Source organism: Neodiprion pinetum, chromosome 2, assembly GCF_021155775.2.
Source record: "Neodiprion pinetum isolate iyNeoPine1 chromosome 2, iyNeoPine1.2, whole genome shotgun sequence".
Classification (NCBI taxonomy): Eukaryota; Metazoa; Arthropoda; class Insecta; order Hymenoptera; family Diprionidae; genus Neodiprion; species Neodiprion pinetum.
In genome coordinates, this window is record NC_060233.1 from 11,025,845 (window position 1) to 11,052,698 (window position 26,854).

At 36.2% G+C, this 26,854-nt stretch overlaps 2 protein-coding genes and 1 long non-coding RNA gene across 7 annotated transcripts in view; 1 reads left to right on the plus strand and 2 right to left on the minus strand.

The window, feature by feature from the left end:
• Window positions 1-13,786, plus strand: part of LOC124211061 (protein phosphatase inhibitor 2) — a 29,239-nt gene extending 15,453 nt beyond the window's left edge. Inside the window, exon 5 of the mRNA XM_046609724.2 lies at window positions 13,065-13,786. Within this exon, the coding sequence (XP_046465680.1) occupies window positions 13,065-13,077 (13 nt within the window). The 3' untranslated portion in view covers window positions 13,078-13,786. The remainder of the gene's footprint in view (window positions 1-13,064) is intronic.
• On the minus strand, window positions 555-11,860 carry LOC138190406 (uncharacterized). 2 transcript variants are annotated; one of them, XR_011176303.1, is made up of 6 exons: window positions 11,803-11,860; window positions 10,594-10,724; window positions 7,783-7,970; window positions 1,247-3,177; window positions 1,064-1,154; window positions 555-642 (listed from the first exon to the last, which is right to left on the minus strand). It is a non-coding gene; the product is annotated as an uncharacterized lncRNA (long non-coding RNA). The 2 variants fall into 2 exon arrangements; XR_011176302.1 differs by lacking the exon at window positions 7,783-7,970.
• A 432-nt stretch (window positions 13,787-14,218) lies between the features above and the next one.
• GABA-B-R2 (gamma-aminobutyric acid type B receptor subunit 2) overlaps window positions 14,219-26,854 on the minus strand; it is a 187,492-nt gene continuing 174,856 nt past the window's right edge. For 2 of the 4 annotated variants that reach the window (XM_046609720.2, XM_046609718.2), the window contains exons 15-18: window positions 25,015-25,138; window positions 23,326-23,777; window positions 20,711-21,148; window positions 14,219-19,824 (exon numbers count right to left, since the gene is read on the minus strand). In XM_046609720.2, the coding sequence (XP_046465676.1) occupies window positions 19,358-19,824; window positions 20,711-21,148; window positions 23,326-23,777; window positions 25,015-25,138 (1,481 nt within the window). In that variant the 3' untranslated portion in view covers window positions 14,219-19,357. The remainder of the gene's footprint in view (window positions 19,825-20,710; window positions 21,149-23,325; window positions 23,778-25,014; window positions 25,139-26,854) is intronic. The other 2 variants (XM_046609721.2, XM_046609717.2) reach the window with 2 other exon arrangements.

Below are 26,854 nucleotides of genomic sequence, written 5' to 3' on the forward strand. Positions count from 1 at the left end.
TCCTGTTCTATTCTCTGCACAAATACAAGACTCGTTCAGCGCAAAATTTTTGAATCGCTCTTGGGTTATATTTTAATTCTTCCGTCTATTTTGTTTTTATATTATTCTGATTAATTATTCAATGAAAAAATCATACGAATGATCGGTAATTTGGAATGTTCACGCCTATATTTGAAAAATTGTAGACTTTTGTAGAAACGTATGAGATGAAAAAGAAAGCGATGAACAAACAAAACAATCCCGAGAAGTGCGAAAAAATGGTTCGTAAGTGTTTTAAAAAAAATTTTAAAGAGGCTGACAAAATTGGCAGAAAAGGATTTGGGAAAAAATCTTTGAATTTGGATACTACGAAATAAAAACACAAAATTCACTTGAAATTTGCCTGAAGTATTCAAATCCATAGTATGAGGGAAAACCTTTCATGGAAAATTACCTGTACATGTCCTTTGGCATGCCCTTTGAGAATATATCAAACGTTGTGCTCGAAAATGGGATCAGGATTAATCGTCGAGTCGAGGTGAAATTCTGCCACCTTCACTTCTGTGGGTTATTTTCACGGATAATCTGAAAATTTCATTGGAGTTACATACCATTCATGCCAGTGCTTTCCAGTCGGTTGGTTCTTTCCATGGTGTTTGTTGACTGCAAAAACGTGATGCACAAAATATATAATCATTTGATGAAAATTGTTTTACAGTCAGTGGAAAAAAATCTCGGATTCTGATCAAATGTATTTTTGTCAAAGACTCGATGAGATTAACTAGATGGCAGAATTTGAGTCTCGAACTTGAACCGGATTATCACATATTATTTTAAGCTCCGCCATCTTGAAACTTGGTGGGTCATTGGATCCGCCACTCTAACCTCAAATATTATTTCAAATTAACTATTCATAATCAAACTACAAGTCTTCTTTTCCATACAACATTTCATTTGGCGTCACAGCTGGACTTTCATACTTTACAATATTTTTGACAATGCGAGCCACGTCAGGAAATAGATGGTAAAAAAATCAGTACGAGGTGGTGAATAAAAAAAAAAAAAAAAAAATTGAATCCCTTACCATCATTTCGGACTTGTAATCAGACCTTAATCGGGATGGAAATTGGATCGTTATCGAGTGGCTCTGCGGTAAGTCGATTAGGCGTCTATTTCTGGAATTGCGAATGAGAAAAATCCATGGACCAGGTATCTGCGATTGTTTGTCGAGTATTATCACCCCGCCATTTCCGGTCGAGAATTGTACCTGTAATGATGGAGGGAGAGATCAATGCCCGTGGAGCTTTGACCGAAGGTGGCATTCCTCGATTATTAAACTCCTGGTCTTTGTCTCTGATGCCCGAGGAGGAAGTTGAGTTTATCCTTGAGATGCGAAGGATCACGAGTGACATTCCCAAAATACCTGGCGGTCGAGTGTCGAGGCTTAGGCACATGGCACCAGGTGTTATTCCAGGGCTGTTTCTAACAGCGAAGAGCTCAGCTATATGAGCTGAGAGGAAAGGTGTAGAGTGAAGTTCTGAAGGTCCCCGAATTGTTGAAATTCTCAGTTGATATTATACACAAAGCGACATGGGATTTCGTTTGGGTTATAATTATATCAAGTGCGTGCGTTACTTTGTGCCTCTGATTTCTGCTCCACGTGTTATATCCTAGACTGACGATAATACGACTCTATAATAAAAGACCCTGCAAAACCACTGGCACTTTGACGCGGTTCGTGGAGATATTAATTGCGGTTGAATTACACAAAATTGCTCCTATCTCATGTAGCGGTAATTTTGATTCAGGAATTTCATTGAAACTGAATTGTGATCCGGATCCATGTTTTTAATATTTTTTGGTATAACCTGTTTCATCGTAAGAAACTTAATGAAATTATTAAGGATGTACACAGAATGTGAAATTTTTAAACACATCGATGAATTTCCATAAGTTTTATGAATTTACTAGAACAGACAAAATTTTTTTAAATTCATAGAACTGTCCGAAACTTGGTATCTTCTCCAGTAATTTTTTTTTTCGTTGCTCAAGAAAGTTCCCAGCTTTGTCTGCCTATACCTACTTATATCTATCTATATTACTGCACATCTATCTATTCACACCAAGAATAAAAATAACAGATCTTTGCTTCAAAAAATTATTGTGTGTTCCCCTAGTTTTGAAATTCCAATTCCATGGAAGGGTAACTTACATAAATATTGTAACAATCATTTTTTGAAATTCGTATATTAATTGGTACTTGCCAGTAAATGAAATATAATGTTTATCATTTCCGAATCTTTTCGACTTTGTTTAGCTACGCTACCAATGTTCCAGTTCTTTTGAAAGAATGCGGTAAAGTTCTTTTTGTGTAAAAAAATTTCTCCCGTTTCACTTCGAAAAGTTTCAATCCCGAGAATTGTTTATAAATTTTAAAAACACGATTTGAGATGAAACGCTGAACCGAAATATTCCCAACTCCTGCAGGGCTACCTAGATTCCTGGACTCCTAGGTAGGGCGGTTGGGCTTACAGCTCGATCGATTGTAACAGAGCCCGAGAAATGGCAAAACGAATACCAAGGACATAGTTCCACATAATAATCCATTGCGATTTGAATAATTCATAAGGTTACGTAGCCATTGTTCCATGGGTCGGGGTTATCACGTAGTTTGACAGTGCCTCGCGCGTTAGGTCCGACCCTTCGAAATAAATTTATTGTCCACTTGACCGCGGGGGTTTCGCGGATTAAACTATAACATCACTAGCGAAATTTATTATAGGTTTGCACGATGCGCACGTACTCGTGATTCACCCGAGGGTTCAAGTCTCCCTAAAGCATCCTCGTCCTTTTTGGGATCAGAAAAAGTTCAACTGTGTGGTTCAAGCTTTGTACCTTCGCACTTGAATGTTGCCCGCTGCTCCGAGGACTTACTTTTGCTTCTACCACCTTTACCCCCACTTCACATCTTCCCCTTTCAAGCGGTGCTCAATTTTTGGCGACTTTTTAGAAGTAGTATCGTCCTTGCAGACAAGGGTTAGTTTGCCAATCGAAATTCTCCTCCACTTGACAGAGGGGACCGGGCTCCTTCTCTGGGGGCCGTGAAGAAGGTCGATGCTTGTCGATTTCGTTGCTAATTCACTTGTGAATGAAGTAAGGTGAGCTTCATTCACCGGAAATCTCGATTTTATCCGATATCTACAGCGACAAGAAAAACTATAAATATAGGTATGCGAATTCAAATCACTATTTATTTCTGCTGGGATGAATATTACATGAAAGTAAATTTTCGTCGTATCGTGTTACACGATATATCATTTCTAAAACACCATAACTCCTCTAACGCTAAGGGCAGGATATTACCGACTGATACATACCCTTAATACCATTTATAGCCTTAATATTTCTGTTTTACCGACAAATTCAGTGAACAAAATGATAGTTGAAAAACGTGATTTCTCCGACGACGTTGACAATTACGTAAGGGATTCACGGACTTTTTTTCAATCAGATGTAACTTAACTTAACCTGTTTCACCAATCACCTCAGCAAATCGTATTTTAGACATTTTGCTTCGGCTGGGTAATAAAATATGTTCGAACTTCGTAGAATTATACGAATTATTATCTCTCTCTTTTTGCGAGTTGAAAACAATTTGGATAATTGAATAACGAGTACAAAAATCGTTGCATTCAGCTACAAAGCGCAGCGCGTCATAACCTCAATTAAGAGAATTGAAATCAATTTCGAGTATGTACTCAGTGTTTTCGTCAACGTTTCAAACTTACGATTACAAATCCTCTCGTTTACGAAAATTTCTACAAATTTTGTTGGTCAAGAGCAGAAAAAAAAAACGTGAAACACGGTTTGGTAAATCTGTCGGTAAAACAGGTATTTCTGCTCTCCTTTCAAGCTGCATGCTCTGAAAAACTGTGTGTTTTTTGTTAAATTCGAGTGTAATTTCTCTATAAAAGTGATCGAACAAGCCGCTGGACTCTCGGGCAATTGCAGATTCCAGGGGACGAGAAACGAGACGCAACGTGATTTAATCCGATTTCGGGATCCGTCACGATTCGACGCGTTGTGTGGGTACTTCAAACGAGGTACGAGGATCGGGTTGTGTGATGTTGAACAATATCGACACTCCCATCGGGAGTCGCGTGAGAGTCCAAATTGCGTCCCGCATTTCTCTGCCTCTCGTGTTTTTGCAACCCGCCGTCATTCCCCATCTCCGTCATGCACGTCGCGCATATCACGACAATTACCGCTTTCGACTTGCATGTGCAACCCAAATTTTGTTCCGTTACCTCTGTTAATTCGCCAACGTACACAGCTGTACCTCGAATTGCCAATGGCCTACCTGTTTCGATTCGTATCGCATCAATTGCAGCTCTAATCCCGTTCATACGTGCCAATCGCAAAATATTTTACGAACTTTTCCTAACCCTGTTTGTTTTTCTTTTCTTTTGAAATGTGATTGAAAAACGCCGGATTTTTTTTTCTTTTCAAAATTCCTGACACTCGGGAAATTTGTCGCAAGAAATGTGAAAAATTCTTTGAAATCGAGAGCTTTTCGAAGGACTTGCAAATTCCGATCAAGTTTTCACAGTGTTTTGAGAGAAATCGGAGAAACACAAAATGCGAAGAAGTGATTTCAACCAAATCGAGTATTGTTCGAAACATGACTCATAATTCGCAAATGAAACATTATAGAGAAACTCTAAGCCTCGGTTCAAAGAAAAATCATTATTTGATTGAGAAATTTCGTGAATTGCAGAAGTTTTTCTGAATGTATTTAGCCTCACGTTTTGGTAAAATATTATTATCTGAATTATTCCATTACGCTATTTTTCAGCAGAAACAAAACACAAAAAAAAAAAACGATTCGTATGAGATAAATATAACCCTATTGAAGTGAATTAGCTGCTCAAAAAATGTATTAAAATATTTTATTATCACTGATGCTTTTCTCCGACTAACAATAGGCGTATTTTTTACCAATATGTGTTTTGTTAAACAATGACGAGCAGACGTGTAAATATTTCAAAAATCTGCAGCGGTCAATTTGAAGAAAATACTTTTACAAACAAAGCGAGCTTGAGTAAAATCGCATCGAAAGAATCTATTTAATCTTTCACCATGATTTTTGATTCTTGAAAAATGAAAAACTGATGTGCAGGTTGTCTTTATATAATTTTAACATCTGAGAAAAAATCGTCGTAGCTTTCGAATGTGCAGTTGTCAATTCGATGATCGAAACGTATTGGTTTCAACTCACCACCCTTGTTAAATGCGGCTGCCTTGACGGGGGAATCAATTAAACGTAGGAGACGTAACAGGAAGCTTTGCCTACTTCACCGGAAGCTTCTGATTACCCGACCACCGGTTTACCACCTTCGGATAGGCACACCGGAGCTTCGGTATCGCGTGCGCTCAGATTATCCAGCAGCTTCCGGAAGTATAGTTTATATATATATATATATATATTGTACATGCGCATAGTTCTATATTCGAGAAAATATGGGGCGTTCCAATTAGGATAAAAATTTGGACTACCTCACGATCATTCGGTATCATATTATTTTTCCCTTGATGTAATTTCGGAAGTAATTGATCATTTTGTAATTTTTTACAATTTTCAAAATACATCGAAAATGCCCCATCGTGTGAAAAAATAAATTCTTTACAATCCATGTAATTTGAGATGAATTTTATGAAAAAAGACAACAGTTAAACAACTAAACGATGTCTCCAGAGACTTTTTTTTCCAGGGTCCGGGTATTCCGATGAGAGGCCGATTTTTTCAGATTATCAATTTTCGAATCTTAATTCCGGATTTGGATAATCCTGAATGGAAATAAAACGATTTTTTCACATGGCTGTTCCACTTTACGAACGTGGCTGAATATTGCGAAAGGATCAGATTTTCAAGTGAATTTTTGTGAAAGTTGAAGAGTCCACTGCAGTAAAATAAAGATTTGGGAAGTCGAGATGAGTTTCTGGAAGAAAGAATTTATCTTCTGAATGAAAGAATCTGATAAATTCTTTTAATATATTGGACGATATTACTAGAGTTTGTGTATTGACTGGGTATAGGTATGAAATACTTTCTGTTTTACATATTCTTTACGACGACCGATATTCTCGGGGCACCTAAAATATCACATCAACATCCTTTGAGTACTCTTGGAACTTCTCTGGCTTTGAAGTTTCTGTTTTCGTCCGAAAAGTCCAACTCGAACTGCAGTGCGGTGGAAGAAGTTGAGCGTGAGCGATGTGCCAAAAAGATTGGTAAAATAGGTTGACGTACTTTTGGTTCTATTGACCCAATCGATCCGTTCTTGCGTTTATTTTGAAACCCGACACGAGGGCACTTCTCTCCTGTATTGATTTCATATAATTTACGGTAGCAAATATACTTTCACGTGTCGTCAAAGAATTTCCGACTCGAAAGTGACATTCGATGTTGACAGAAGCCTTAGAAAAAACGAAGGAAAAGCAACCCTCGTCGCGTGATGAGATCGAGACCCTTTTTTATGATTGATCTGACACCGGCACGCGGCACTTTTGGCTATTACAGCTGTATCATCGAGTTTACAGCTCTAGTGAAATTTTTTTTACCCTCCTCAACGCGGTGGAAATCCCTGAAATATTTTTTCAAATTTTATGACCAATTTGGAAACAAGAAAGTTTCAGTGAAAATTCAATAGTAGTTCAGAAAAAACAGAGAATCAGATAACGCCTGGAAGTAATCTTAGCAAAATTTGATATTGTTCGAGGTAGAACTCAAGAATTGCAAAATAATAAAGGAGCTGATCGGGAAGCTGAAGTTGATACTATCCTGAATTTTCCTTTATATCTCATATCACTTCAAAAAGACTTTGTAAATTATGATCGTCTTCGAAAAAAAGCACAGATTTTTTTTTCACGTTTTATTTTTAACCAAATGGGTATCAGAATACGATTGAATTTGAAGATGAAAATTTCAGAAAAGCAAAAGTTGAACTTGAACCAATAAATTCTAAATTGATATTATTTGAAACACTTTTCACGATACATGAGCTAGAAATTTCTCTATTAGCACTATTAAAAATATACAACGTTCCCAACTTTCGTTCAACTAAAGCCGAAGAAAATGTGTGAATAGTGAAACCTAAAACGTTGGAATAAAATCAGATGAACACGATTCAGCGAGTTATGCAGAGCAATTAATAAAACTTTGCGATTGGTTACGTATAACATATGAATTCAACCAAATATTTGCTATCTAAGTAACGAAATCTCTTTCATTTTTTCCAGTGGACTTGGTAAGAAACTCGTAAATGTTCGGTTGGGGTAAAAAAGCAGTAGTGAATAGAGAAGGAGACTCGCAGATGATTTAAACAGGTTTCTTTGCCTACTGAAGCATTTACCGTTTTAGTATAGATTAAAAAAACTTGAAATAACATTTTGACAACAACGTTCTATACTTAATTACATTTAGACTTATGAGCATCGGTAGTTTCGAAGTTTATCGAGCCAGTGGCATTGGCAATGAAACACGAACAAAAAGACACACTTGAATTTATTCGACACAATGTTTTCCCTGACTAACTTGCCGTATCTCTTCGAGGGTCGGAAGCGTCGGGAATTTCCCACCTCGAAGTTTTCGTATCCGAAACGAGTGCTCATTGAAAATTTATGACAAGGTTATGATACAGCAAAGTTACGACAAGCAAGGTTTCTCTGAAATTATTCCCGACGACGAAAATTTATTTTCAGTTTATTGCTGTTCGTCTATTTAAGACAGTTGCTTTTTTTTACCGTTTTCCAAAGTTGCAGCGATGATAAACTGATTTTAAAGTTAGATTCCAGGTGGAAATCAACTGGAAAACAGTCAATATCGTTCATGGCAAAATTGGTGGCAGCGGTGGGATTTTAGGTTTGTCGGATCGAATGGTTGCGTCATGTACGGGTTAGATTCTTTCTGCCTTCGGTCTCTTCTAGCATAACTGCTCGTAAAAAATTTCATTTCACCAAATACCCAAAAACTCATATTACTTCGCAAAGGGAGGAGAAGAACACACAAGAAGTTGTAATTGCCTTTCCCTACGGTATCAAAACATGAATTCTTCATACGGAGATCGAAATAGGTAAAGTTGAGACCGAGATAAAATTTCGTCGAATATTCCACGTGTTTTGAGATTGATATCGACAGGCAAACAAGCGGAAATTCTTTTTCCGTGATTTTATTAAAGCTCGGTTTCGTTTTATTTGAATGTTTTTTTTTCCCTTTGCGAAAGGAATAACACCCAGATCAATAGGAACGCTTCAGAATCGGTTCATCGAAGATCTCGCGTGTTTTCAGAAATCTTTGCGTGACTCGTGTAGCAAATCTCTACAAATAGCACAGATCACTTCACAAGGTATTCTCGGATTTCGTACCGCATTGCGAACCTCGCGAAAACAACACCTACACGCATTCTATCAACCTTAGCCTCACTCTATCTCTTTGCAGAAGAAAGAAAAAAATGTCAATGTATGAAATATTCCTCGTGAAACTTGCATGTTGAAACTGTTGCGAATTTTAATTTTTTTGTCGATATTTTTCATTGCCTTGTAAGTTGTTAACAACGCGTTACGTAGGTTTTCCTTCAGTTTCAAACTTGTTGGCTTAGTTTTACAGTGAGCTTGAGTTTCACGTTTCCTCCAAAGTTCATTGATTTAAACAAATACATATCGTTTTTTACGAATTCGTTAAACGCACGCATTGTTTCAGTTTCATACATTGAAATAGGAAAACGCATTTTTCAAAGGACTTGGAAAAGATTTTTTCACTTTCTTCATAGTAATTGTGGTAGATTTTTTTTTTTTCAAGAATAACACAAATTTTCAAACCCCGTAAAATGTGGTTGAATTTTTTTTTTCATAAAATTACAGCCCTAAACTCATGAATAACGATTTCTCTATTCGAATCGCAATCTGTATCTCAACAAAATATTCTTAGTTGATTCTGTAATATGATATTCAGTTACTTCGAAAATTTTATAAAGTTCTACCGTGATAGAAAAAATGTTGCGTGATCGGTGAAGTTTGAACATATTTGTTATTTTTCAACCACATTAATTAAAATTATTGTAAAAAAAAAAAAAAAATGCACATTCTTATACTATCTACAAATTGCATAATTCTGCTTGAATCTATCGAAATATTTATGAAATTGTTTCGAAGAAATAGCAAAAATTCAAGCATTTGTTTCGTGAAATTCATCAAATTTCCAACTCTGCTATTAATCATTTTCGTTTCTGTATATATATATTTGTGCAAATAATGTAATAACAAAGCAAACGTAAAAACCACGTTATTGTCAGCATCGATCAGGATAAAAAATAATTACACCCGATTAAAATTGAATATAATGACATTCTAAAGACATTCGTGATCTTTTCGACAAAATGTGTATTAAAATTTCTACGTTATTTCGTCCATCAATATTCACTGTTGTGCAAAACATCGCGCACACCATCTGCTGCGATATTAACTTTGGCTGGTGATCCACGTCTCTGTCATCCGGGTGGAAATAGCTCGCGTATATTGTTATACATACATATATACAATACTGGAACTGGACGTGTACAAATAGAGGAAAACACATTTTCAGGCAGCTTTGCTTCCACTAGTTTCCCTGCTGACTTTGGAACTGCCTCCTACCGATTTTATTTATTCCTCATTATTATATTTTGTATTTTCGTTCTTTCTCTCGCATCTCTGTAGTGAGTGAGAGATTTGAGTTCGAACATTTTGATAATTTGAAAAATTACGACGAAATTAGCATTGAAATCTAATGAGTTTTGTTCAAAAAATACTAGGATTACGAATTAATTATTAAAACACACCGAAAGACTTTTTTTTACTTCATTTTGGAGGGAAATCTGAATCGACAAAAGTTAAGAGACATTTTTTTCGAGCCATGCTCGATCTGCCTTTTTTTCTATTTGTTCAATTGTTTTTGAGACCCGCATGATTGCAAATTCTTTCGAAGTTTTTGCAATCTCACGTCGTTGACAAAAAAGGAAAGCTATTTTTTGTTACCTGTGAGGCTTTTTAATTTTCTAGTATTGTTCAAGTGCAGACGCTAACAGTACAAGCAACCCAATATATCGGGCATTCCATGCCAGATCAATCGATTTTGACTATCTGAAAATTTTCAATTTTTCCTCATTTATCGTTTTATGTTCGTCTCACGGAATCAGTTTCAATCTACAAATATTCAAATATGATACATGAAATATTCCCCAAAACCTCAAGTCCGTCATTTTTTATTCCAATTATTTCAGGATTTGCCCTATGATAGAAGGATTTGAAAAAAAAATCTTCACTTCTTCGAAAACTGTTGGATTGACAGAAATCAATGTTTAACGCATTAAAAATTCCACCACTTCTCATCGATCGTTAAATTCATCTCGATGCCGCGAGGATCGCTATGCGAGGAATTTTCTTGCTTCCCTTGCTCGACAAAGGGAAAAATTGCGACTCGTATATACGAAGACAAGTGCATGCGGCAATTGTCGCGGATAAACGATGGGCTTGGCTTGGCTCGAGCTGCACCATCTCGAAGCAGAGATTTTATCTTACCTTCCAAGATTGAACGACATTGTTGCCCCGCAACAATGCTCGCCTCGATACCGGGTAGCACAAAGCCCCGGGGAGCTGCACTCGCCAACCTCCTTTGACTCCTTTATCCCCGGGAAAACCGATAGATTTCACTGAAAGCATTGTTGTAATTTATTTCATCGCTCCCCCAGCAGCGAGCTAGTTGTTTCATTGAATTTTTTAACGTTTCTAGTACAAATAATTGTCCGTAACCGACTTTGAATTATTTTACCCCATTTTCCTGCCTAAGAAAACAAACGCACATTGTCTTTGATAAAATCTGGACAACTTTTATACCTGGTTTTAATTAACCTTGGTGAAAATTGTTCTCAGAAACTTTGAAATATTTATACGAATTTTTAAATAATTCTTGGCTTTTTTTTTTTTTTTGCAATTTCCGAAAAATTTGAATAATTTTCATAAATTTTTTAGAAATATCGTAATTTGTATATCTATGCGCGAAAGATCGATTTCGGTAACAATTCGTACATTCTTGATATTTCTTGACAATTTTCGTACCAAGTTTTCTGGAAATTATTTCAGATTCTTTCAGCTACATTTCGAAAATCATAAATTTATTTCGACCATCTTCTAAGAATTTCTTATTTCCCCAAGAAATCCATCCCAGTTTTCCATGAGACGATACCGTCGGTAAATAACCAGAAACAAGAGAACTTCGATGTTTTTTTTTTACGCTCGAATATGAAGTCTATCCTGAAACTCCGTAGGATTTTTGAAAAATCGTCAGCCAGCACAAGAATAATTTAAACTCGTCCAGAAATAATCTAAGATTTTTCTCCGACCCGTCCGAAGAAATTGTTTATTCCTGAATTTTTTTCTTTAAACAAAGGTCATGCAAGGTTTTCGGAAAATCCCTATCACCAGAAAAACATGGATTCCATTTTGCCGCAGAATTAGGACCTCGCACAAAGAAGATTTGCTATTTTCCAATCAAAATTTTTTCCACACATCAGAGTTTGCAAACAATTAACGATTCATGCTACCAGAAATTGTTTGGCACACGAATATACAAAAATTTCGGATTAATGGATCGTTGCACAGGCTTCAATTGGCCATCAATTTCCGGACTTAATTATGAAATTGTACAAAAAAAAGCCTGTATTATATTATACAGTACGAATATCAATGATCGTTTTATCACTTTTCCTATTGTTCTACCATATCACTCACCATTAGGCTCGATATCGGTATGCGACTATTTCGGACCAAACCTTCTTCCGTAAGCGCTCGAGCGAAACTACTCTCACCTCCCGCTTCCTCGCTCGCTACTCGCTCGCTTCGCGCTTCTCTCTCTGCGCATGCGCGATACTCGCCCCCCCCCTCCCCCCCCTACTCCGCCGCACCAGCCTCGGCTCTTTTCGCGCCCGCTACACACGCATGGCGCATAGACTTCTCACGCTCATCATATTCCGTAATTATGGAAATTTCGTTCGTCTTGGATGGAATAGCACATATAGGCCATAGAAAACGTCTTTGTTCGACCAAAGATATGAAGTGATGGAAGATTCTGTAGCTAGGGAAAGAAAGTAAAATCGAAAACATGACGGCGTTGAAAACGAAAGCTGGTCGGAGGCTAAGCTCGGTTGAGGATATATTTTACCGATTCATTTTCGAGAAGTCGTTACGGTCTTTCTGCATACGCAAGCTTTTCTGCTAATTTTGAAGCGAAAGTACATGATGCCAGTTCACGTTTAAAAATATATCGTCTCATTACTGGATTAAAAAAACTTCCGAAGTTAGTCAATTAACGAGTTTTACTCGATACAATTGTCTAATTACGATTTGGAAAAATCAAGATTTGAAAAAAAAAAAATTGTGAGATTGATACATTTTCACAAAGTTTAAAAAAAGGTTACTTCTCCGACGCAATATCTTGAACACAAAATTCACATTGTGAAAACTGCAACCATTATCGCAGTTTATTGTAATCATAATCAGTTTAGAAATTATGATTTTTAAGTAACACCCATTACGATAGTTGCGCAAAATCCGATGTTGAACTTGTCAAGCATCGTATACGAAACAATAATTTACTAACTACCGTATATTGGGAGCTTGTGCGAGCCGATAACGATTATTGCAAATTTGCGAAGCGAAAGGACCGTTGCCTCCTTGCTGCACACGATTCTTTACGTAACAAGAGAATGTTACGCGTTTTTTCACGAAGCACGAAATTGAGGTTAGGTCGCGTTTTGCGACCGCGCATGCGCAGTACAGAAAGGAGCACCAATAACTCCCAGGACTTAAAAGTGGTTCTTTCTGTACTCCGCGCATGCGCATTCGCAGACTTACTCGAACGTCATAGAAACGGCTACTTCGTGCACGAAAAAGACCAATGAAAAAATGCGCAAAGGATGCTAGCGTTATATAAAAAGAATATCTGTTGGAGAAAATGTAGGTAGCATCGTTTTTTTAATATTTTCAATTTTTAGCTCCCTTCGATGATCATTACCAACGCCTTCGCTACTCCAGAACCGGTAATCCGGCGAAATGGACTTTTCAGGTAACGAACGTATAATAATTAATTCTCCTCTGCTCCGTGGGGTCAATACTCGCAATTATTGTGACCGAGCCGTTGCCACGTGTAGGAATAATTTATATGACGACATATCCCCTTGTCCATTACCGGTATATAAGCGAACAAAAGAAGCAGAAACTCTGGTGTTTCGAAGCACTCGGTGGTTGCCACCATACCGTTCTCAAGGAGGCAGAGCGGGACATTTTCTGGTATCGGAATAATAAGCGAGAAGGTATGAGAGTGAAAAAGCGAGGCTAAAAAACGCGGGACAGAAACGGGGGAAATGCGAAGCGACGGAAACGGTGAATTATTACTTTCACTTTTCATTTCCTGCATTTTTTATTATTCGTTTTTTCTTTCAAAACTTGTTCGGCAAAAATAAGAACGATATTCTCGACGAAAGATTCGCAACGTAATTCACCAATTTCTCGAATGCTTGTGTATTTTCCTCAAAGTGCATTCTGCGAATGACGTATGTATGAGGCATTCTTTGCCAATTCGGCCAGGATTTAACCGTGTCGTTTTCGATTCGGTTGAGACTTCTTCCATTCAATTTTTTATACGGAATTATACCGAGGGTAAATTCGTTAAAAATACTTTTCAGCGTCTAATTTCTGAAAAATTCAACTTGGAATGAATTCTATCCAATTCCTCATTTTTCCGATATTTTTAATCATTTTTTTTTTTTTTTTACCCTGATAATTGAATCCTCGAAGAATTGAAAAAAATTACCGATGCTGCTCGCAATGTGAAAAAATTAACTCGATAAATAAAATCAGCGTAGTTTGATTGTAGTAAAATAGTGTGATTTAATTAAATTCGTATCAAGATTGAATGTTTCGTTTACTTTTTAATACCTTCGATGAAAAATGGTTATAATTTCATTTGCATAAAAAAAAAAAAAAAAAATACGAATGATCAGAATACCTTTTCATTTTCTGCTGGAGTTGTTTCTTGTAAAGTTCAAAGCCAAGAATGGTCAGTTTGTGGTTTCCGATTATAGATGGTTCGACAAAAAAAGTGCGGGTATAATTTCGATTAGGTGAAAAAAATAACTGACAGTTGGCATATTTCTTAACCATATTCATATTCTTATCGATTTCCTTTTTGCCAAATTAAACACATCATATTATAAACATTCACATATTATGATGCGATCGCATATGGTTTAACAATGTATGGATACACCTGTACAAAATCAAGTACAATATATATAGTGTATATGTATATTGTATATAATGCAACAGTTAATTTTCACCAAAACATGTTCGTCTTATTTGAGTATTTCACAAGTTTGTTGCACGGTATTTGAAGCCTTGAATTAAACATACGTCAATGCTATTTACGTAAACCTATCGAACCACTTTGCTACGTCGTTTCCGCTGTAAATTCACGTTCAAGAAGAAAAAAAAATCCGGTTCCGTCACGTGTTTCATTTCGTTTGCTCATTTGAATTTTTCATTTTTTTTTTTTTATCGTAACGTAATTTCACAGCGAAAAAAAATTATCTGGCTGATGTTATTCATATTTCGTTGCTTGAAAGTAATGCAGTATAAGGGATTTAACGTCTTTTGGTGTAATGTATAATTGTATAATATTTCGGAGGGGCAACGAATTAAATTTTGTAAATTTTTAAATTATTCTTGTTAATAATGCTAAATCGAATATCGGTTCACTATATATATATATATATACTATATAATGATTTAATTCGTCTAAGCATTGAAAATGAATGATATACATTTTAAGGCGTATATGTGATTGATTAATGGTGAAGATGTAACAATATTAAAATTTATAAAAATTATACGAAATAGTTAGTATTTAAGATATTGACAGTGGCTAGACGCGACGACGAATCATTTTGTCATACATAAACGTATATCATGTAATTTCTCTAACATTTAATAAAATTTCCAATTTTATTATTAATTTTATTATTAATACTATTATTATTATTATCATTATTACTAGTATTATTACTATTACTATTATTAATATTATTATTAATTCTACTATTACTGATGTTGTTTTTGTTGCTGTTGCTGTTGCTGTTGCTGTTGTTGCTGTTACACGGTGTACATTATATACTATATGTGTGTATGTATAATATGTATACTTTTCTTCAAATATATTATATAAAAGATGTCTAACTATAAATCGCGCATTGCCAACGCCAAGATCTTCGAAACAGGAAACGATGACTTAATCACCTATCATTATTATTATTATTATAATCGACTATATATCTCATTACATGATAATCATCATTCACGCATTACGTGGATCTTTTTGTCTATTTATGTACCAATTACCTTTCATTTATTTCATTTTCATTTATATATATATATATATCTGTTTTCTTATTGAATATTAGTTCAATAGTATAATTAAAAACGATTCTGTATACATCTATAATGTTTCAACAATTTTTTTCTCTGTTTTTTTCTCTCTTTTACCTTGGTTTTTGTTTTCCCTTTGTCAATTTTCGTCTTTGGCGTAGTATTACTCAGATTTATTCACGCTATACGAAATGTCATTAATCCCGTCGCTCTTTGCTTCTTTTCCTGATATATTACATGAACACTACGTACGCTCTCTCTCTCTCTCTCTCTCTCTCTCTCTCTCTTTCTCTCTCTCACGCTTTCTTTCATTAACTCACTCCTTCAGCACCAATGACATCAGCTTATAAACCGTAAGATTTTCTTTCTTTCTTATCAAATTATTTCTGATTTCCTCTTACCCTTAGTTTCATTTAACTATATTCAATACATATATGTCACCGATACACGAATGCATGTATATCGAAAATTGAGGGACAACTCGACTCTTCTTCTCGTTTCCTAAGCTTCTATAACATTGTTGTTATCAGTGTTGACATCGTTTGTATCATCGTCATCGTCATCAATTTTATCACTATAACCATATCATTTTGTTTTCTTTTCTCTGTACCGTTATCATTTACACAACTATCTACTTTCGAATAGGGGTCCACAGTAGCCGATAGGGATTCACGACAAATACATGTATTTTTTTTGCTAAACAGTATTATATGTATAGACGTCTTACGGTACTGATTGCTTGATGTCGGCAATTATTCGATTCGCATTAGGCACGTTTAAACTTTGCTAATCACAAAAATTAACGAATTATTTCGAGAAATTTGGATTTCGGTTGTTTCTTCCACTCTCTAATCCAAATCCTTTAATCACATATTTGAATGTACCGCTAATATGATGACGCAATTGATTGATAATGAGAATGATTGATTTCTACATTCAAAATTCCGAAAGTTTGTCGCCTTTATACTTTTCTGAAAGATGAATATAACAGGTCAAAGAGTGATGTAAAATTTTTCATAATTTTATTGCTTTGCATTCTGTTGAAGAAATCTAAACTCAATGTTCGATATTGGGAATAGTCTTGACAGTGAATTTTCAAATAATCGTCATTGAGCGCATTGGAACCGAAAATGGCAAAAAATGCTATCGTGATTAGAAAAATGTGCCAAACTAGTATAATCGTGTCGTAATTGATTGTAAAAGTTTATTTTTAACCTTTATTTTACGTTTCGTCAAGTCGGTTGATTAAAAAAAAAGTTGTATCCGCCTGCGCAAAGTTTTCCATCCCTTTATGTGTGTATGATTTATCTCCAACTGAGGCTGAAAAGATCAGCTGATTACTAGTTCCGACGCCATATTGCTTTAGTCAAACCAATTTCTTGCCAGATTACGACTTTGCGATTTAACAGTCGGAAAATATTGATTCAAAGTTCGAAAAGATGAGAAAACCTTGACACGAGAAAGTAAAAATTTAATTGAATGAGACATGAATTTATTTAAACGCACGTTTAGCTGGTTTTAAATGACGACCGAATTATTACCGACATCTGGGATACTTTTATATCTTACAAATTTGTTCGATACACGCGCATTTATACTTATATACCTATACATATATGTATATATATATATATACATATATACATATATGTAAATACTCATCAAGTTGTCACATATATATATATATATATATATTATATATATTCGATTTAATTTATTTACCCTACGTTCATTGTTTGCCGCATGTTTCTTCCTTAATTTTCGTTCACGCGATCAATACATAATTTAACCTAATTTATTTATCATCCGCTATACAGTAACCACCGATTAAAAATTTGAAAATTTTACTTATGAGCTTGAAGTATTTCTGTTTATCATTAAACATATTTAGAACGAGATCATTCTCTCGCATATTTTATTATAATTTATGTTTGTTCTTTATAAGACCTTGCATTGTCTGTTCAAGTAGCGCTGTATTTTCGATTGATCACAGCCACACGCTATTCATTTATTTATAGTAATTAAAACAGTTTTTTTTTTTTTATTTTTTCTTTCTAATGTTTATGTAACTAGTCAACTTCCCGGAATAATTACTACGATCGCCGTCAACCATCGAGTATAAATTCTACTTACGAATTTATTTTGAAAATTTTTATGAAAAACTTGATACTTTTTACGAAATCAAAAATTATTGCGAGGGATTCGTATGGGAGTTTTTATAGGGGCTTGCAAATTTATTATTACAGATTTTCATCGGAATCCCAAAAAGTTTTGTACGATGTGTTTTTAGGTATTTGAAATTATTATATATATGACTTATCAATAAAAAAAAAAAAAAAAAAAAACATAATGTATGCGATGGTTGAACGTTTTTTAATGTATGAAAATTGTAAGTTTCAACGTTTTATAACATTACTAAAAAAATTTACCGGAAACTTTACGAAAATCAAAGATTCAGTGATTCTTATGTGGTAAGATTGAAGAGGTTTCTTTGTTAAATATAACTAATTGTAAGAGTTGGAAAATAACGAAACGTATTCACACAGTCGATGAAAAGAAAAGGATGGCACAGTTTGTAATGAAGGGATGATAAACCTCGAGAATCGTTTTTGTTTTCTCAGGAAATGGAATGGAAAGTGATCATAAAAGTAATTTTGTATTCGTTCGTTAAAAGTTTTGCAGTCCTAAGTTGAAATTCGTCAATTGTGATATTTTCAAAACATAAAATGCTACCTATGTGTCTGTAACAAATTGCTTGCATTATATCGTTTCCAAGTTCCCTTTTTTTCGTCAATACTTAACCATAAGGCATCATCGAATTAATCCTCAATCGAAGTGGAAGATGTACCGGGAACGTATTTTTCGGTATGCATTAGTTAATCGTTATACCGGAATTCTGCCAGTTCGGAACGCGCTTTAAGGTAACTCAACTGCGCAGGACCGTAGTTTTTAGGTTCCCCAAAATCACGACACAAAATGCTTGCCTGGTGGTTCATTGATAATAACCAAATTATGAAATGTGGTTCGATGAACTGAATTATTCGCATGAATAACTACCTACATAGAAATATGGCTTTGGCTCTATACCTGTCTTATTTTTCAATATCATCGACCTGATGATTTGCCATTATATTTAGAATAATCAAAATTTCTACGATATCTTGGTTTCCGATTGACGAATTCAACAAATTCTGTATGGAATTTTGCATACGTGAGAAGATACTGTTCACATTTGATATTCCAAAATGTGAACTTTTTCTATCGAAAAGAATTTTACGGCTCAACTACTTTAACGATCGAAAAGCACGTGGCAGGTTTCGACGAGATGGCGGGAAATTTGAACGAATGAAAACAGGGAAAAACAAAGTATAAACGGTACTGCAAGCGTTGACTGAAGATATATAAAGACGTTCAGCTCCGGGCTGATGTTTCCTTCGGCTGGTTGGGTCCGATTGGGTCCGGGGATAATTCTACGGGTCTACGCTTACCGATCCGTCTTATGGGGTTCCAATGTTAAATCGAATCGGTATAGAAGAACACTGCAATTTCCCCCGGCTCTTTAGCTCCTCTTACCTTACCATTACCAGCAGAGTAAATTCCGTAATGTTAGCAGTAAATTTGACATATTTTGTAAAAACTGACAAGACTTACCAGTTCCGAACGAGGTTTCAATTGACTTGAATTACACCGAGATGTGTGCCTGGATATAACGTATAATTGAAAAAAAAAAAAAACTCGTTAACCTCGCCGTGAATCACCACGAAACGAGATTCGACGATCGGTTGACACTTCTGTAATCGACACACTGATGATTGTTGATAAACGTTAGTTACTCAGATTAATCAAATTATAGTTACTCGGTTTATTAAAGATACTCCACTATGTCGCACTTTATCGATATATTAGGACAGCTCGCCCCGTAGCCGCCACGCGTTGTGTTTTTGTGCCGCTCGCTGAGGAGTTTTTGGAAAATTGGCAATATCGCAACGTCCAACAACTCGCCGGCAGACACAGCACTGTACATCTTTGAGACGTTGACCGTCGAGCCTCTGTTTCCGCTTGCGAACTTGTTGTTGTGTATCGTCGCGACGTTCGGCGTGCTTTGGACGTAGTCCATCTTCGCCTGCTGCCGAAGCTTCGACTCCGCGTGCTGGCATTCCCGGAGTCGACGAGGTCCTCGGTGCGGACATTCCCCAATGCCCGAATTTGGCAGCCCTCGGGCCCGAACGCACTTCTCCCGAGACTTCTCCGACACCGATCGCTGGATTATGTTCGACAGCGACTCTTCGTACTTTTCTGCGAACCCCAACAAGTTGACCGAGACATTTAGACCTGCGCTTTGAAATTACCTGGTGGAATTAGTAGATTGCGCAAACTAGTGTGCATATTTTTCCTCACTGAGTGCGCAAAATTCGATTTGCGCACTAGTGCGGGAATGTACTATTTATCGCTGTGATTTGAGTACGCAAAATCGAATTTTCCGCACTGAGTTAGGAAACGGTATATTGTGTTACATGTGCAGAAACTGGGTGATTTCCAACGAGTGGTTACCGCGACTATTATAAACACACGAGTCAGATATCGCACAACCGTCCGCGTAACACGCGCTATTTTTTCCAACATCTGTAAATCGAAGTTTCTTTTAAGAAGCAAATGAATGAAGAATAATAATTTCTAAAAATTAGATCAAGGGCAATCAAGAGATTTAGAGGCACAAGTTCAGCTTCTTGAAACGCGCAAACCTAAATATGCAAACTTCAGGTCGAACTCAAAAAATTCTAGTTTGTGAGACTGAAAATTTCAGCTTAGCGCATGCACTTTTGTTGTTTTACCGCACTGTTCAGGAATAGGGTGCTTTACGCACGCTCCACATGATTTAAAAATCCAACTTTCCATGCACGTATTGGAAAACGTATATTTTTGATTACGTGGGTAATTCGACCGACCGTGATAGACCAGCTCGAGAATTTGCCGTTCGGATGCGTTTCAAGCTTCAAAAAATATTGACAAATGAAACCTTATCTCTTTCTTTTTTGATTTTGTAATTTAAATAATTCAGCAACCACCACTTAAATCAGCTTTAAGCTAAAAAGAGCTATATCGATCGGCAAATAAATCGTAGAAATCAGTTGATCGATTAGGTTGTCGAATTAGGGTCTTATATCGAAGCATCGAGTGTTCTTCCGTTCACATTGAGCAAAAACATGCGCTCACTCACCCGTGTCGGAAGAGCTTGCGTTGACGGTGGTGGGGACGTTTGGCGAGCTTGCGTTGTGGCTGTCGCAGAGCTTCCGGTGTCTCCTCGGCGTCGGCGTGTCGAGGGCGCCACCGTTCAGTACGGCGTGGCTGTGGCCTCTGCCACCATGTCGTTCGCACCTGAGTCCGGCAGCGCCACCAATCGGCCGAAGATGGCCGCACTCCCCGATTATGTAGGCCTTGTTGAACTGCCCCTCGAGGCTTTCCTCTATCGTCCTGACGTCGGCGCACCGTATATTCTCCGTCGATATGTAGCTGATGGAGTTCGCCGGGACGCTCGTCCGCCGCTTTTCAAAAAGCTCGTGGTGATGCCCGATCCCGTTATTTTTTACCGAGGCTCGCCGGCGCAACGACGACTGATGAGACGACGCGGTGACGGAACCTGACCGGAAAAATTCCTCTGGTGAACATTGTTACCTGAAAATCTCACTGGAACACTCCAAAATGCTAAATATTTCCGAGAAGATTCATTGAAATTTTATGACTCTTTCTAAATTCAGGATTTCACAGGAATCCATGAGTCAAATCAAGTTCAAAGTTTTTCAAAAAAATTTGCATTTTCCCCTTAATTGTGTGTCCCGGATAATATTCGTATTTCCTGGAATTATATTTATTTATAGGTTTGTATGTATTTTTTTTTTTTTTTTTCGTAATACGTGATTTTCTCATTTTTTCTTCATAATCCCTATAGAATTTTATTGAAATTCTCTACGATTATTGTGATCAAAATGCCAAAATTCACACCAATTTTCAGAATTGTACCGAAAATTTTCTTATAAATTCTCAGATCTAATAGGATTACGCAAAATTTCAAACGAATTTGCGGGATTTCAGATAATTTTCACCATTTCAGGGACTTGAGGATATTTGAGAGATTGCGAATAATTTCACAAAATACCACAAGATTTTATGGTATTGCAAGTGGATCCGAGAGATTTCGAGATTTTCCGAGAGATTTTGAAGGATTTTAAAAAAGTTGACAGAGCTTGACAAATTTTTGGAGATCTTAAGGGATTTCAAGAGATTCGATTAGATTTCGTTGATATCAAACGATCTCGCAAGGTTTCTCGAGATTCCGTAGGATTTCACTGAATTTTGATAGATTTCATAGGATTGCACAAATTTTCAAGTTTCGAAAGATTTCAAATGCTATTGTAGGGTTTCGAAAAGGGAAAATTTCACAGCATTTTAAATATTTTAAAGTTTTTAGAGCTATTAATCAATTTTACAGGGTTTTTCTGAATTTTCACTTCAGAATTTCAAAGGATTTTTTAATACCTTACAAAAGTTTCCAAATATCCCATGAGATTTCAAAGGATTTCAGGGGATCTGGGGGTCTCGAAATAATTTCACGATAATCGTACGTCGCCTGGATTTCTATGATGGAGACGCGAACCCTGAAGGTGTGATTTCATAATCGCGGAAACCACACTGAAATCACCAATATTTAAAATAAAATCCTGCATTATTTATGATTGGTAGTTATGAGAATTCATTTAGAATTACAAAAATCTCTTTATAATCTTAGTAAATCATATGATATCTTAGAAACCATGAGAAATCAAATGAAATCTTAGAAATAGTGAGAAATCACTTACAAGGTAAGTATTCCAGGTCGATCTCTGCGATTTCATTTCTTTTATAATATGTTCTAGTAGACTAGACTCTAAACGACACGTATTTTTTGTTATCTGCCATCAAACACTGTAAGGGGGTGAAACAACCCTCCAAAGTAAGATATGTCAAGGGGCATATCACCCACAAGAACATAATATTTTCAAACCAATTGAACTGGAAAAGTTTTCTCATAACGAGAAATCAGAAACATGAATTTCCCAATTAAAAAAAAAGGGTTTAATCGCCCGTTGGCATGCTCTACTTTGTTTAACAACAGATAAAAAAAAAATACGTGTCGCTTAGTTTTTAGTCTAATATAATATGTTACAAAAGAAACGAAATCGTACAGATCGACCTGGGATACCTTCCTTGTTAGTAAAAGTAAAATTATTTGTCAACTAATCTCTGGTCGTCACCCTATAAGACGTAAGTCATCACGAAATATGTAAAAGCAAAATTATCTGTCAAGTAATCTCTGGCAATCACTCTATGAGACGTAAGTAATCATGAAATATGCGTGCAAAAGTAAAATTATCTGTCAAGTAATCACTGGCAATCACTCTATGAGACGTAAGTAATCATGAAATATGCATGCAAAAGTAAAATTATCCGTCAAGTAATCTTTGGCAATCACTCCACGAGATGTAAGTAATCACGAAATTATATGTAAAAGCAAAGTTATCTGTCAAGTAATCTCCGGCAATCACTCTACGAGACGTAAGTAATCATGAAATATGCATGCAAAAGTAAAATTATCTGTCAAGTAATCACTGGCAATCAATCCACGAGACGTAAGTAATCACGAAATGTGTGAAAGTAAAATTATTCGTCAAGTAATCTCTGGCAATCACTCTATAAAACGTAAGCAATCACGAAATATTGTGATCACGGTGCTACTCGTTTCTCAGTGAAACACCCCTTGTATCGTCAACCCCTTGTAATTTCGTATTCGATTCTCACCCGTCGGCCTTGTTTGTTTCGGGACGAACTGCGATGGGGGCGGAAGGATCGCCTGCTCGAGGTAATTCTGCTCCTGCGGTTCGCCGAAGGAAACGTTCTTCGACGCGGGCGGCGGCGTTGGGAGCCTGGGCCTTGACTCCTCGATGATTTCCTTGATCCTGGGTGGTCTGCCGTTCCTTGGGATGTCAGTTTCCTCGAGGATGACCCTCTCCCCCTCATCGGCGACTTCGGGAACGAACTCAACACCAGCTTCCGACTTTGGGTCCTGACTTTCTTGGAGGAGTGGTTCGCTCTCTCTGCACTCGCTCAGGCGAGTCTTGCGGCGTAGGGTTGAATCGCTTGGCTGTTTCATCGCCGAGTGTAAGACTGTCGCCGATGTTGTCGACGATACGAGGGGGATCCTCTCGCTGTCGATAGCAATCGTCGGCAGCTTGGAGAAGGACGTCTTTTTCCTGGAATTTCAAACGCTCGACTATCTCAGGATTGACGGTCGATTACGAGAGCCGGAAATTAGGCCGCCCAATCTCAAACCGGTATTTTACGCGGGGTGGATTCACCTCAGCTACTTCACTTTTATTTTTTTATTTTTATATCTATTTCTATTTTTTTTTTTTTTTTTTCCACAATTTTTTCCCGCCATGCGAAACTGCTCTTGTTGATTTATTTTCAACATTTTTTCTCAACTCCCAATCTCCGGTTTTTAACCACTAATATCTGGCGGTTAGTCGAGGCCAAGAATTTTCAGCCAGTATTGGGTAGCGCCTATTACAAATTGTAATAAATCAAGTTCAAACTACAAATTATAACTGTGTTTGGTTGTTATAGGACGAAATAAACGTGTAATTCGTATGATCTTTTGTTATTTGGGTAAAACACACGTGGGATTTGTATTTTATTCTGTAAACAGGACAAAGTAAAAGTGTACTTTGTATTTCATTTTGTAACTTATTTTGACCTAATTATACGATACCTTACGTTTTATTTGGCTGTAATGACAAAAGACGAATGTATAATCTTGAACCATCGTTAATGATAACGGAAGTCAAAATTTTGGATTCCATTACAAAATTTGATGTTGATCGGTGATTGAAATGATTACAAATGAGTGAAGTAATTTCACGATTACATTCGAAAATCTCCCATTATTACGGACATTTTAGGTTCAAACTCCAGTCTTTCGAATAGTTTGTCTGAAAACGAACATTTAAAGTTTCAACTATTTTCTATTCTTTCGTTTACCATAGAAATGTGCCTAAAAAAACATTCTGAGGCGTAATTTCACGTTGGAAAATGTGTTTAAAAAAATTTTTCCACATGAAACGTGAGAGTCAAATTCGTAAGATTTTTACTGACCGGAACTAAATTGAGACCGTTTACAAGTGTCAAGATTGATAGGCGCATGAATCGAAATATCACGAAACTTATCGAATTTTCATTTTTTAAATCAAACAAAAAATCTGACGTTTCCCCGACGACGTCTTATTTTTTTGCTCCATCGGACATGAGTTTTAATCGAACGCTTTTAATCAGGTCTCAAACATCAGATTTCAGATCAGCTTTTAATCTGACAAGAAAGTTGTCGCCGCAAAAGTGATCTTGCCGTTTTGTAAGGAAATTTTGAAACTTGATTGGAGGGAAAGAAAAATCTACACTTTGAAAGTGTCAGGTAATCATGCCGTCAAGACCTACCTTGCAGAATTTGTGTCTCCACCGGGTAAATTGGCGTATTCCCCTTCGGGTTGGGACACGGTTGTCGAATTAAGACTGCACATGGACATCGAAATGTCCGTCGTCTCTGTTGCGATCGATGGACCTGTAACAGAAAATTCTGTTTCCCGTTCACGCTTTTTAGAGTTTGCAGAATACTAAAATGTATTTTCGGCTGTGCAAACGATTCTACGTAAGGGTTCATAACGAAGGTTGTTACAGGTATGTTGTTATTGCTATACTGTATGGGATCGAACTAGGGAGCTCAATTTTACTCTTTCAAATCATTTGACATTTTCCCTGTGTGAAATTTTGAATAATTTTTTCGAGGGGGTATTCATTTGTTGAAATCGCAGACCACTTCGGATAGTAATCACTTAAGGATCGCTTGAAATCACTTGAAATCACTTTCGCATGAAATTGTATGAAATTCCTTGAAATTTAATGAAATCTTTTGAAACTGCTTGAAATCATTGCAATTGCTAGACACCCTATCTGTGAATGAATACCTCCTGGAATTATTTGTTAATCGCTACGTATCAACATATTATTATGCATACCTATAGCATATTGGATTATCAACAACATTTTCAAGATGCAGTGTATAAAAGAAATTAGCTACGTGAAGTCAGGTTATAATAAACTAATTTCGCTCCGATGGACAAATGCCTCGGAATATTCTCGAGCAAATATCTATGGAATGGTGACTTATTTATTCGATCTGATTTCTTTAATTCGGCGTACCAATCAAAGATACGAAATTCGAGGTGAGTTTCGTGGCGAAAAATTTCTTGAATATCATTTGATTTTTTAAGAAATCATAACGTGATATTTTGCAGATAGTTCCGAAAGATTGTAAAGACTAGAATTTAGTTGAAATTGTTGGGTATCTGAAAAGTTTTTAACAAACCTCTGTAAGGGTTCAAATTACCTGAAAATAATGAAAATTATATAATTGAGAGATAATTAGAGTTTATGAGAACTTTTTAATTTTGAAAGAAGTTTTCAGATACATTTTTCACAGGTTTGTGTCGCGCTCGGTTTTTTCAAAATCAATGGTTCACCGTAATTTCAAAACTGCGAAGTTTTAATCTGACCCTACGAACGGTTTTTAGATTACTTGGGCAGGATTGGCATGGTTTAAAATCTAGAGAGGCAAGCTTGGAAAAATATTTGTACTCGCAATCAAATTATTTGACTTAAACAAGAAACCACAAAGTTGAGTACAACAGTAATATAAAAAATTGCAACATCTTAAAAAAACGTTAAACATTTTCTAAATTGATGAAAAAATTCATCAAAATGAACCAGAAACTTGGCGAAATTCTTCATTGCTTGCTCATACTACTAACGCGAAATATTTTCAATTCCTTTTTTTCAATTTGCTAAAGAACTTTGAATCATAAGCCTAATTGCAAAATGAATAAGTCAGCCTGTACTGTTTCAGTTATAAAATAACAATTATGGAATCACAGCGTGTGAATCCGAGCCTGAAATTCCAGGCAGACAAGGCGATTTACGTTTCGAATAGAATTTATAGGATGTAGAGAAAGACAGCGATGGAATCAATACAGTATTATACAGAACGTTGGAAGTTTATAGGCACGGAAATTAATATTTTGATTAGAATGAAGATTATCAAATATTCCGCGTCACACAATTTGCTATGTTGGTATTCAATTTAAGCACGGAAATGAAGTCGATTCTCTTTCAGAGAACTCTATCGCTTAAAGTCAGATATTTCATTCTAGCGTGTGATTAATTCTTTCAAGTTTTCATTGCATCATTGCAATTCGAGACATTAGATAAACCGTAAAAACGT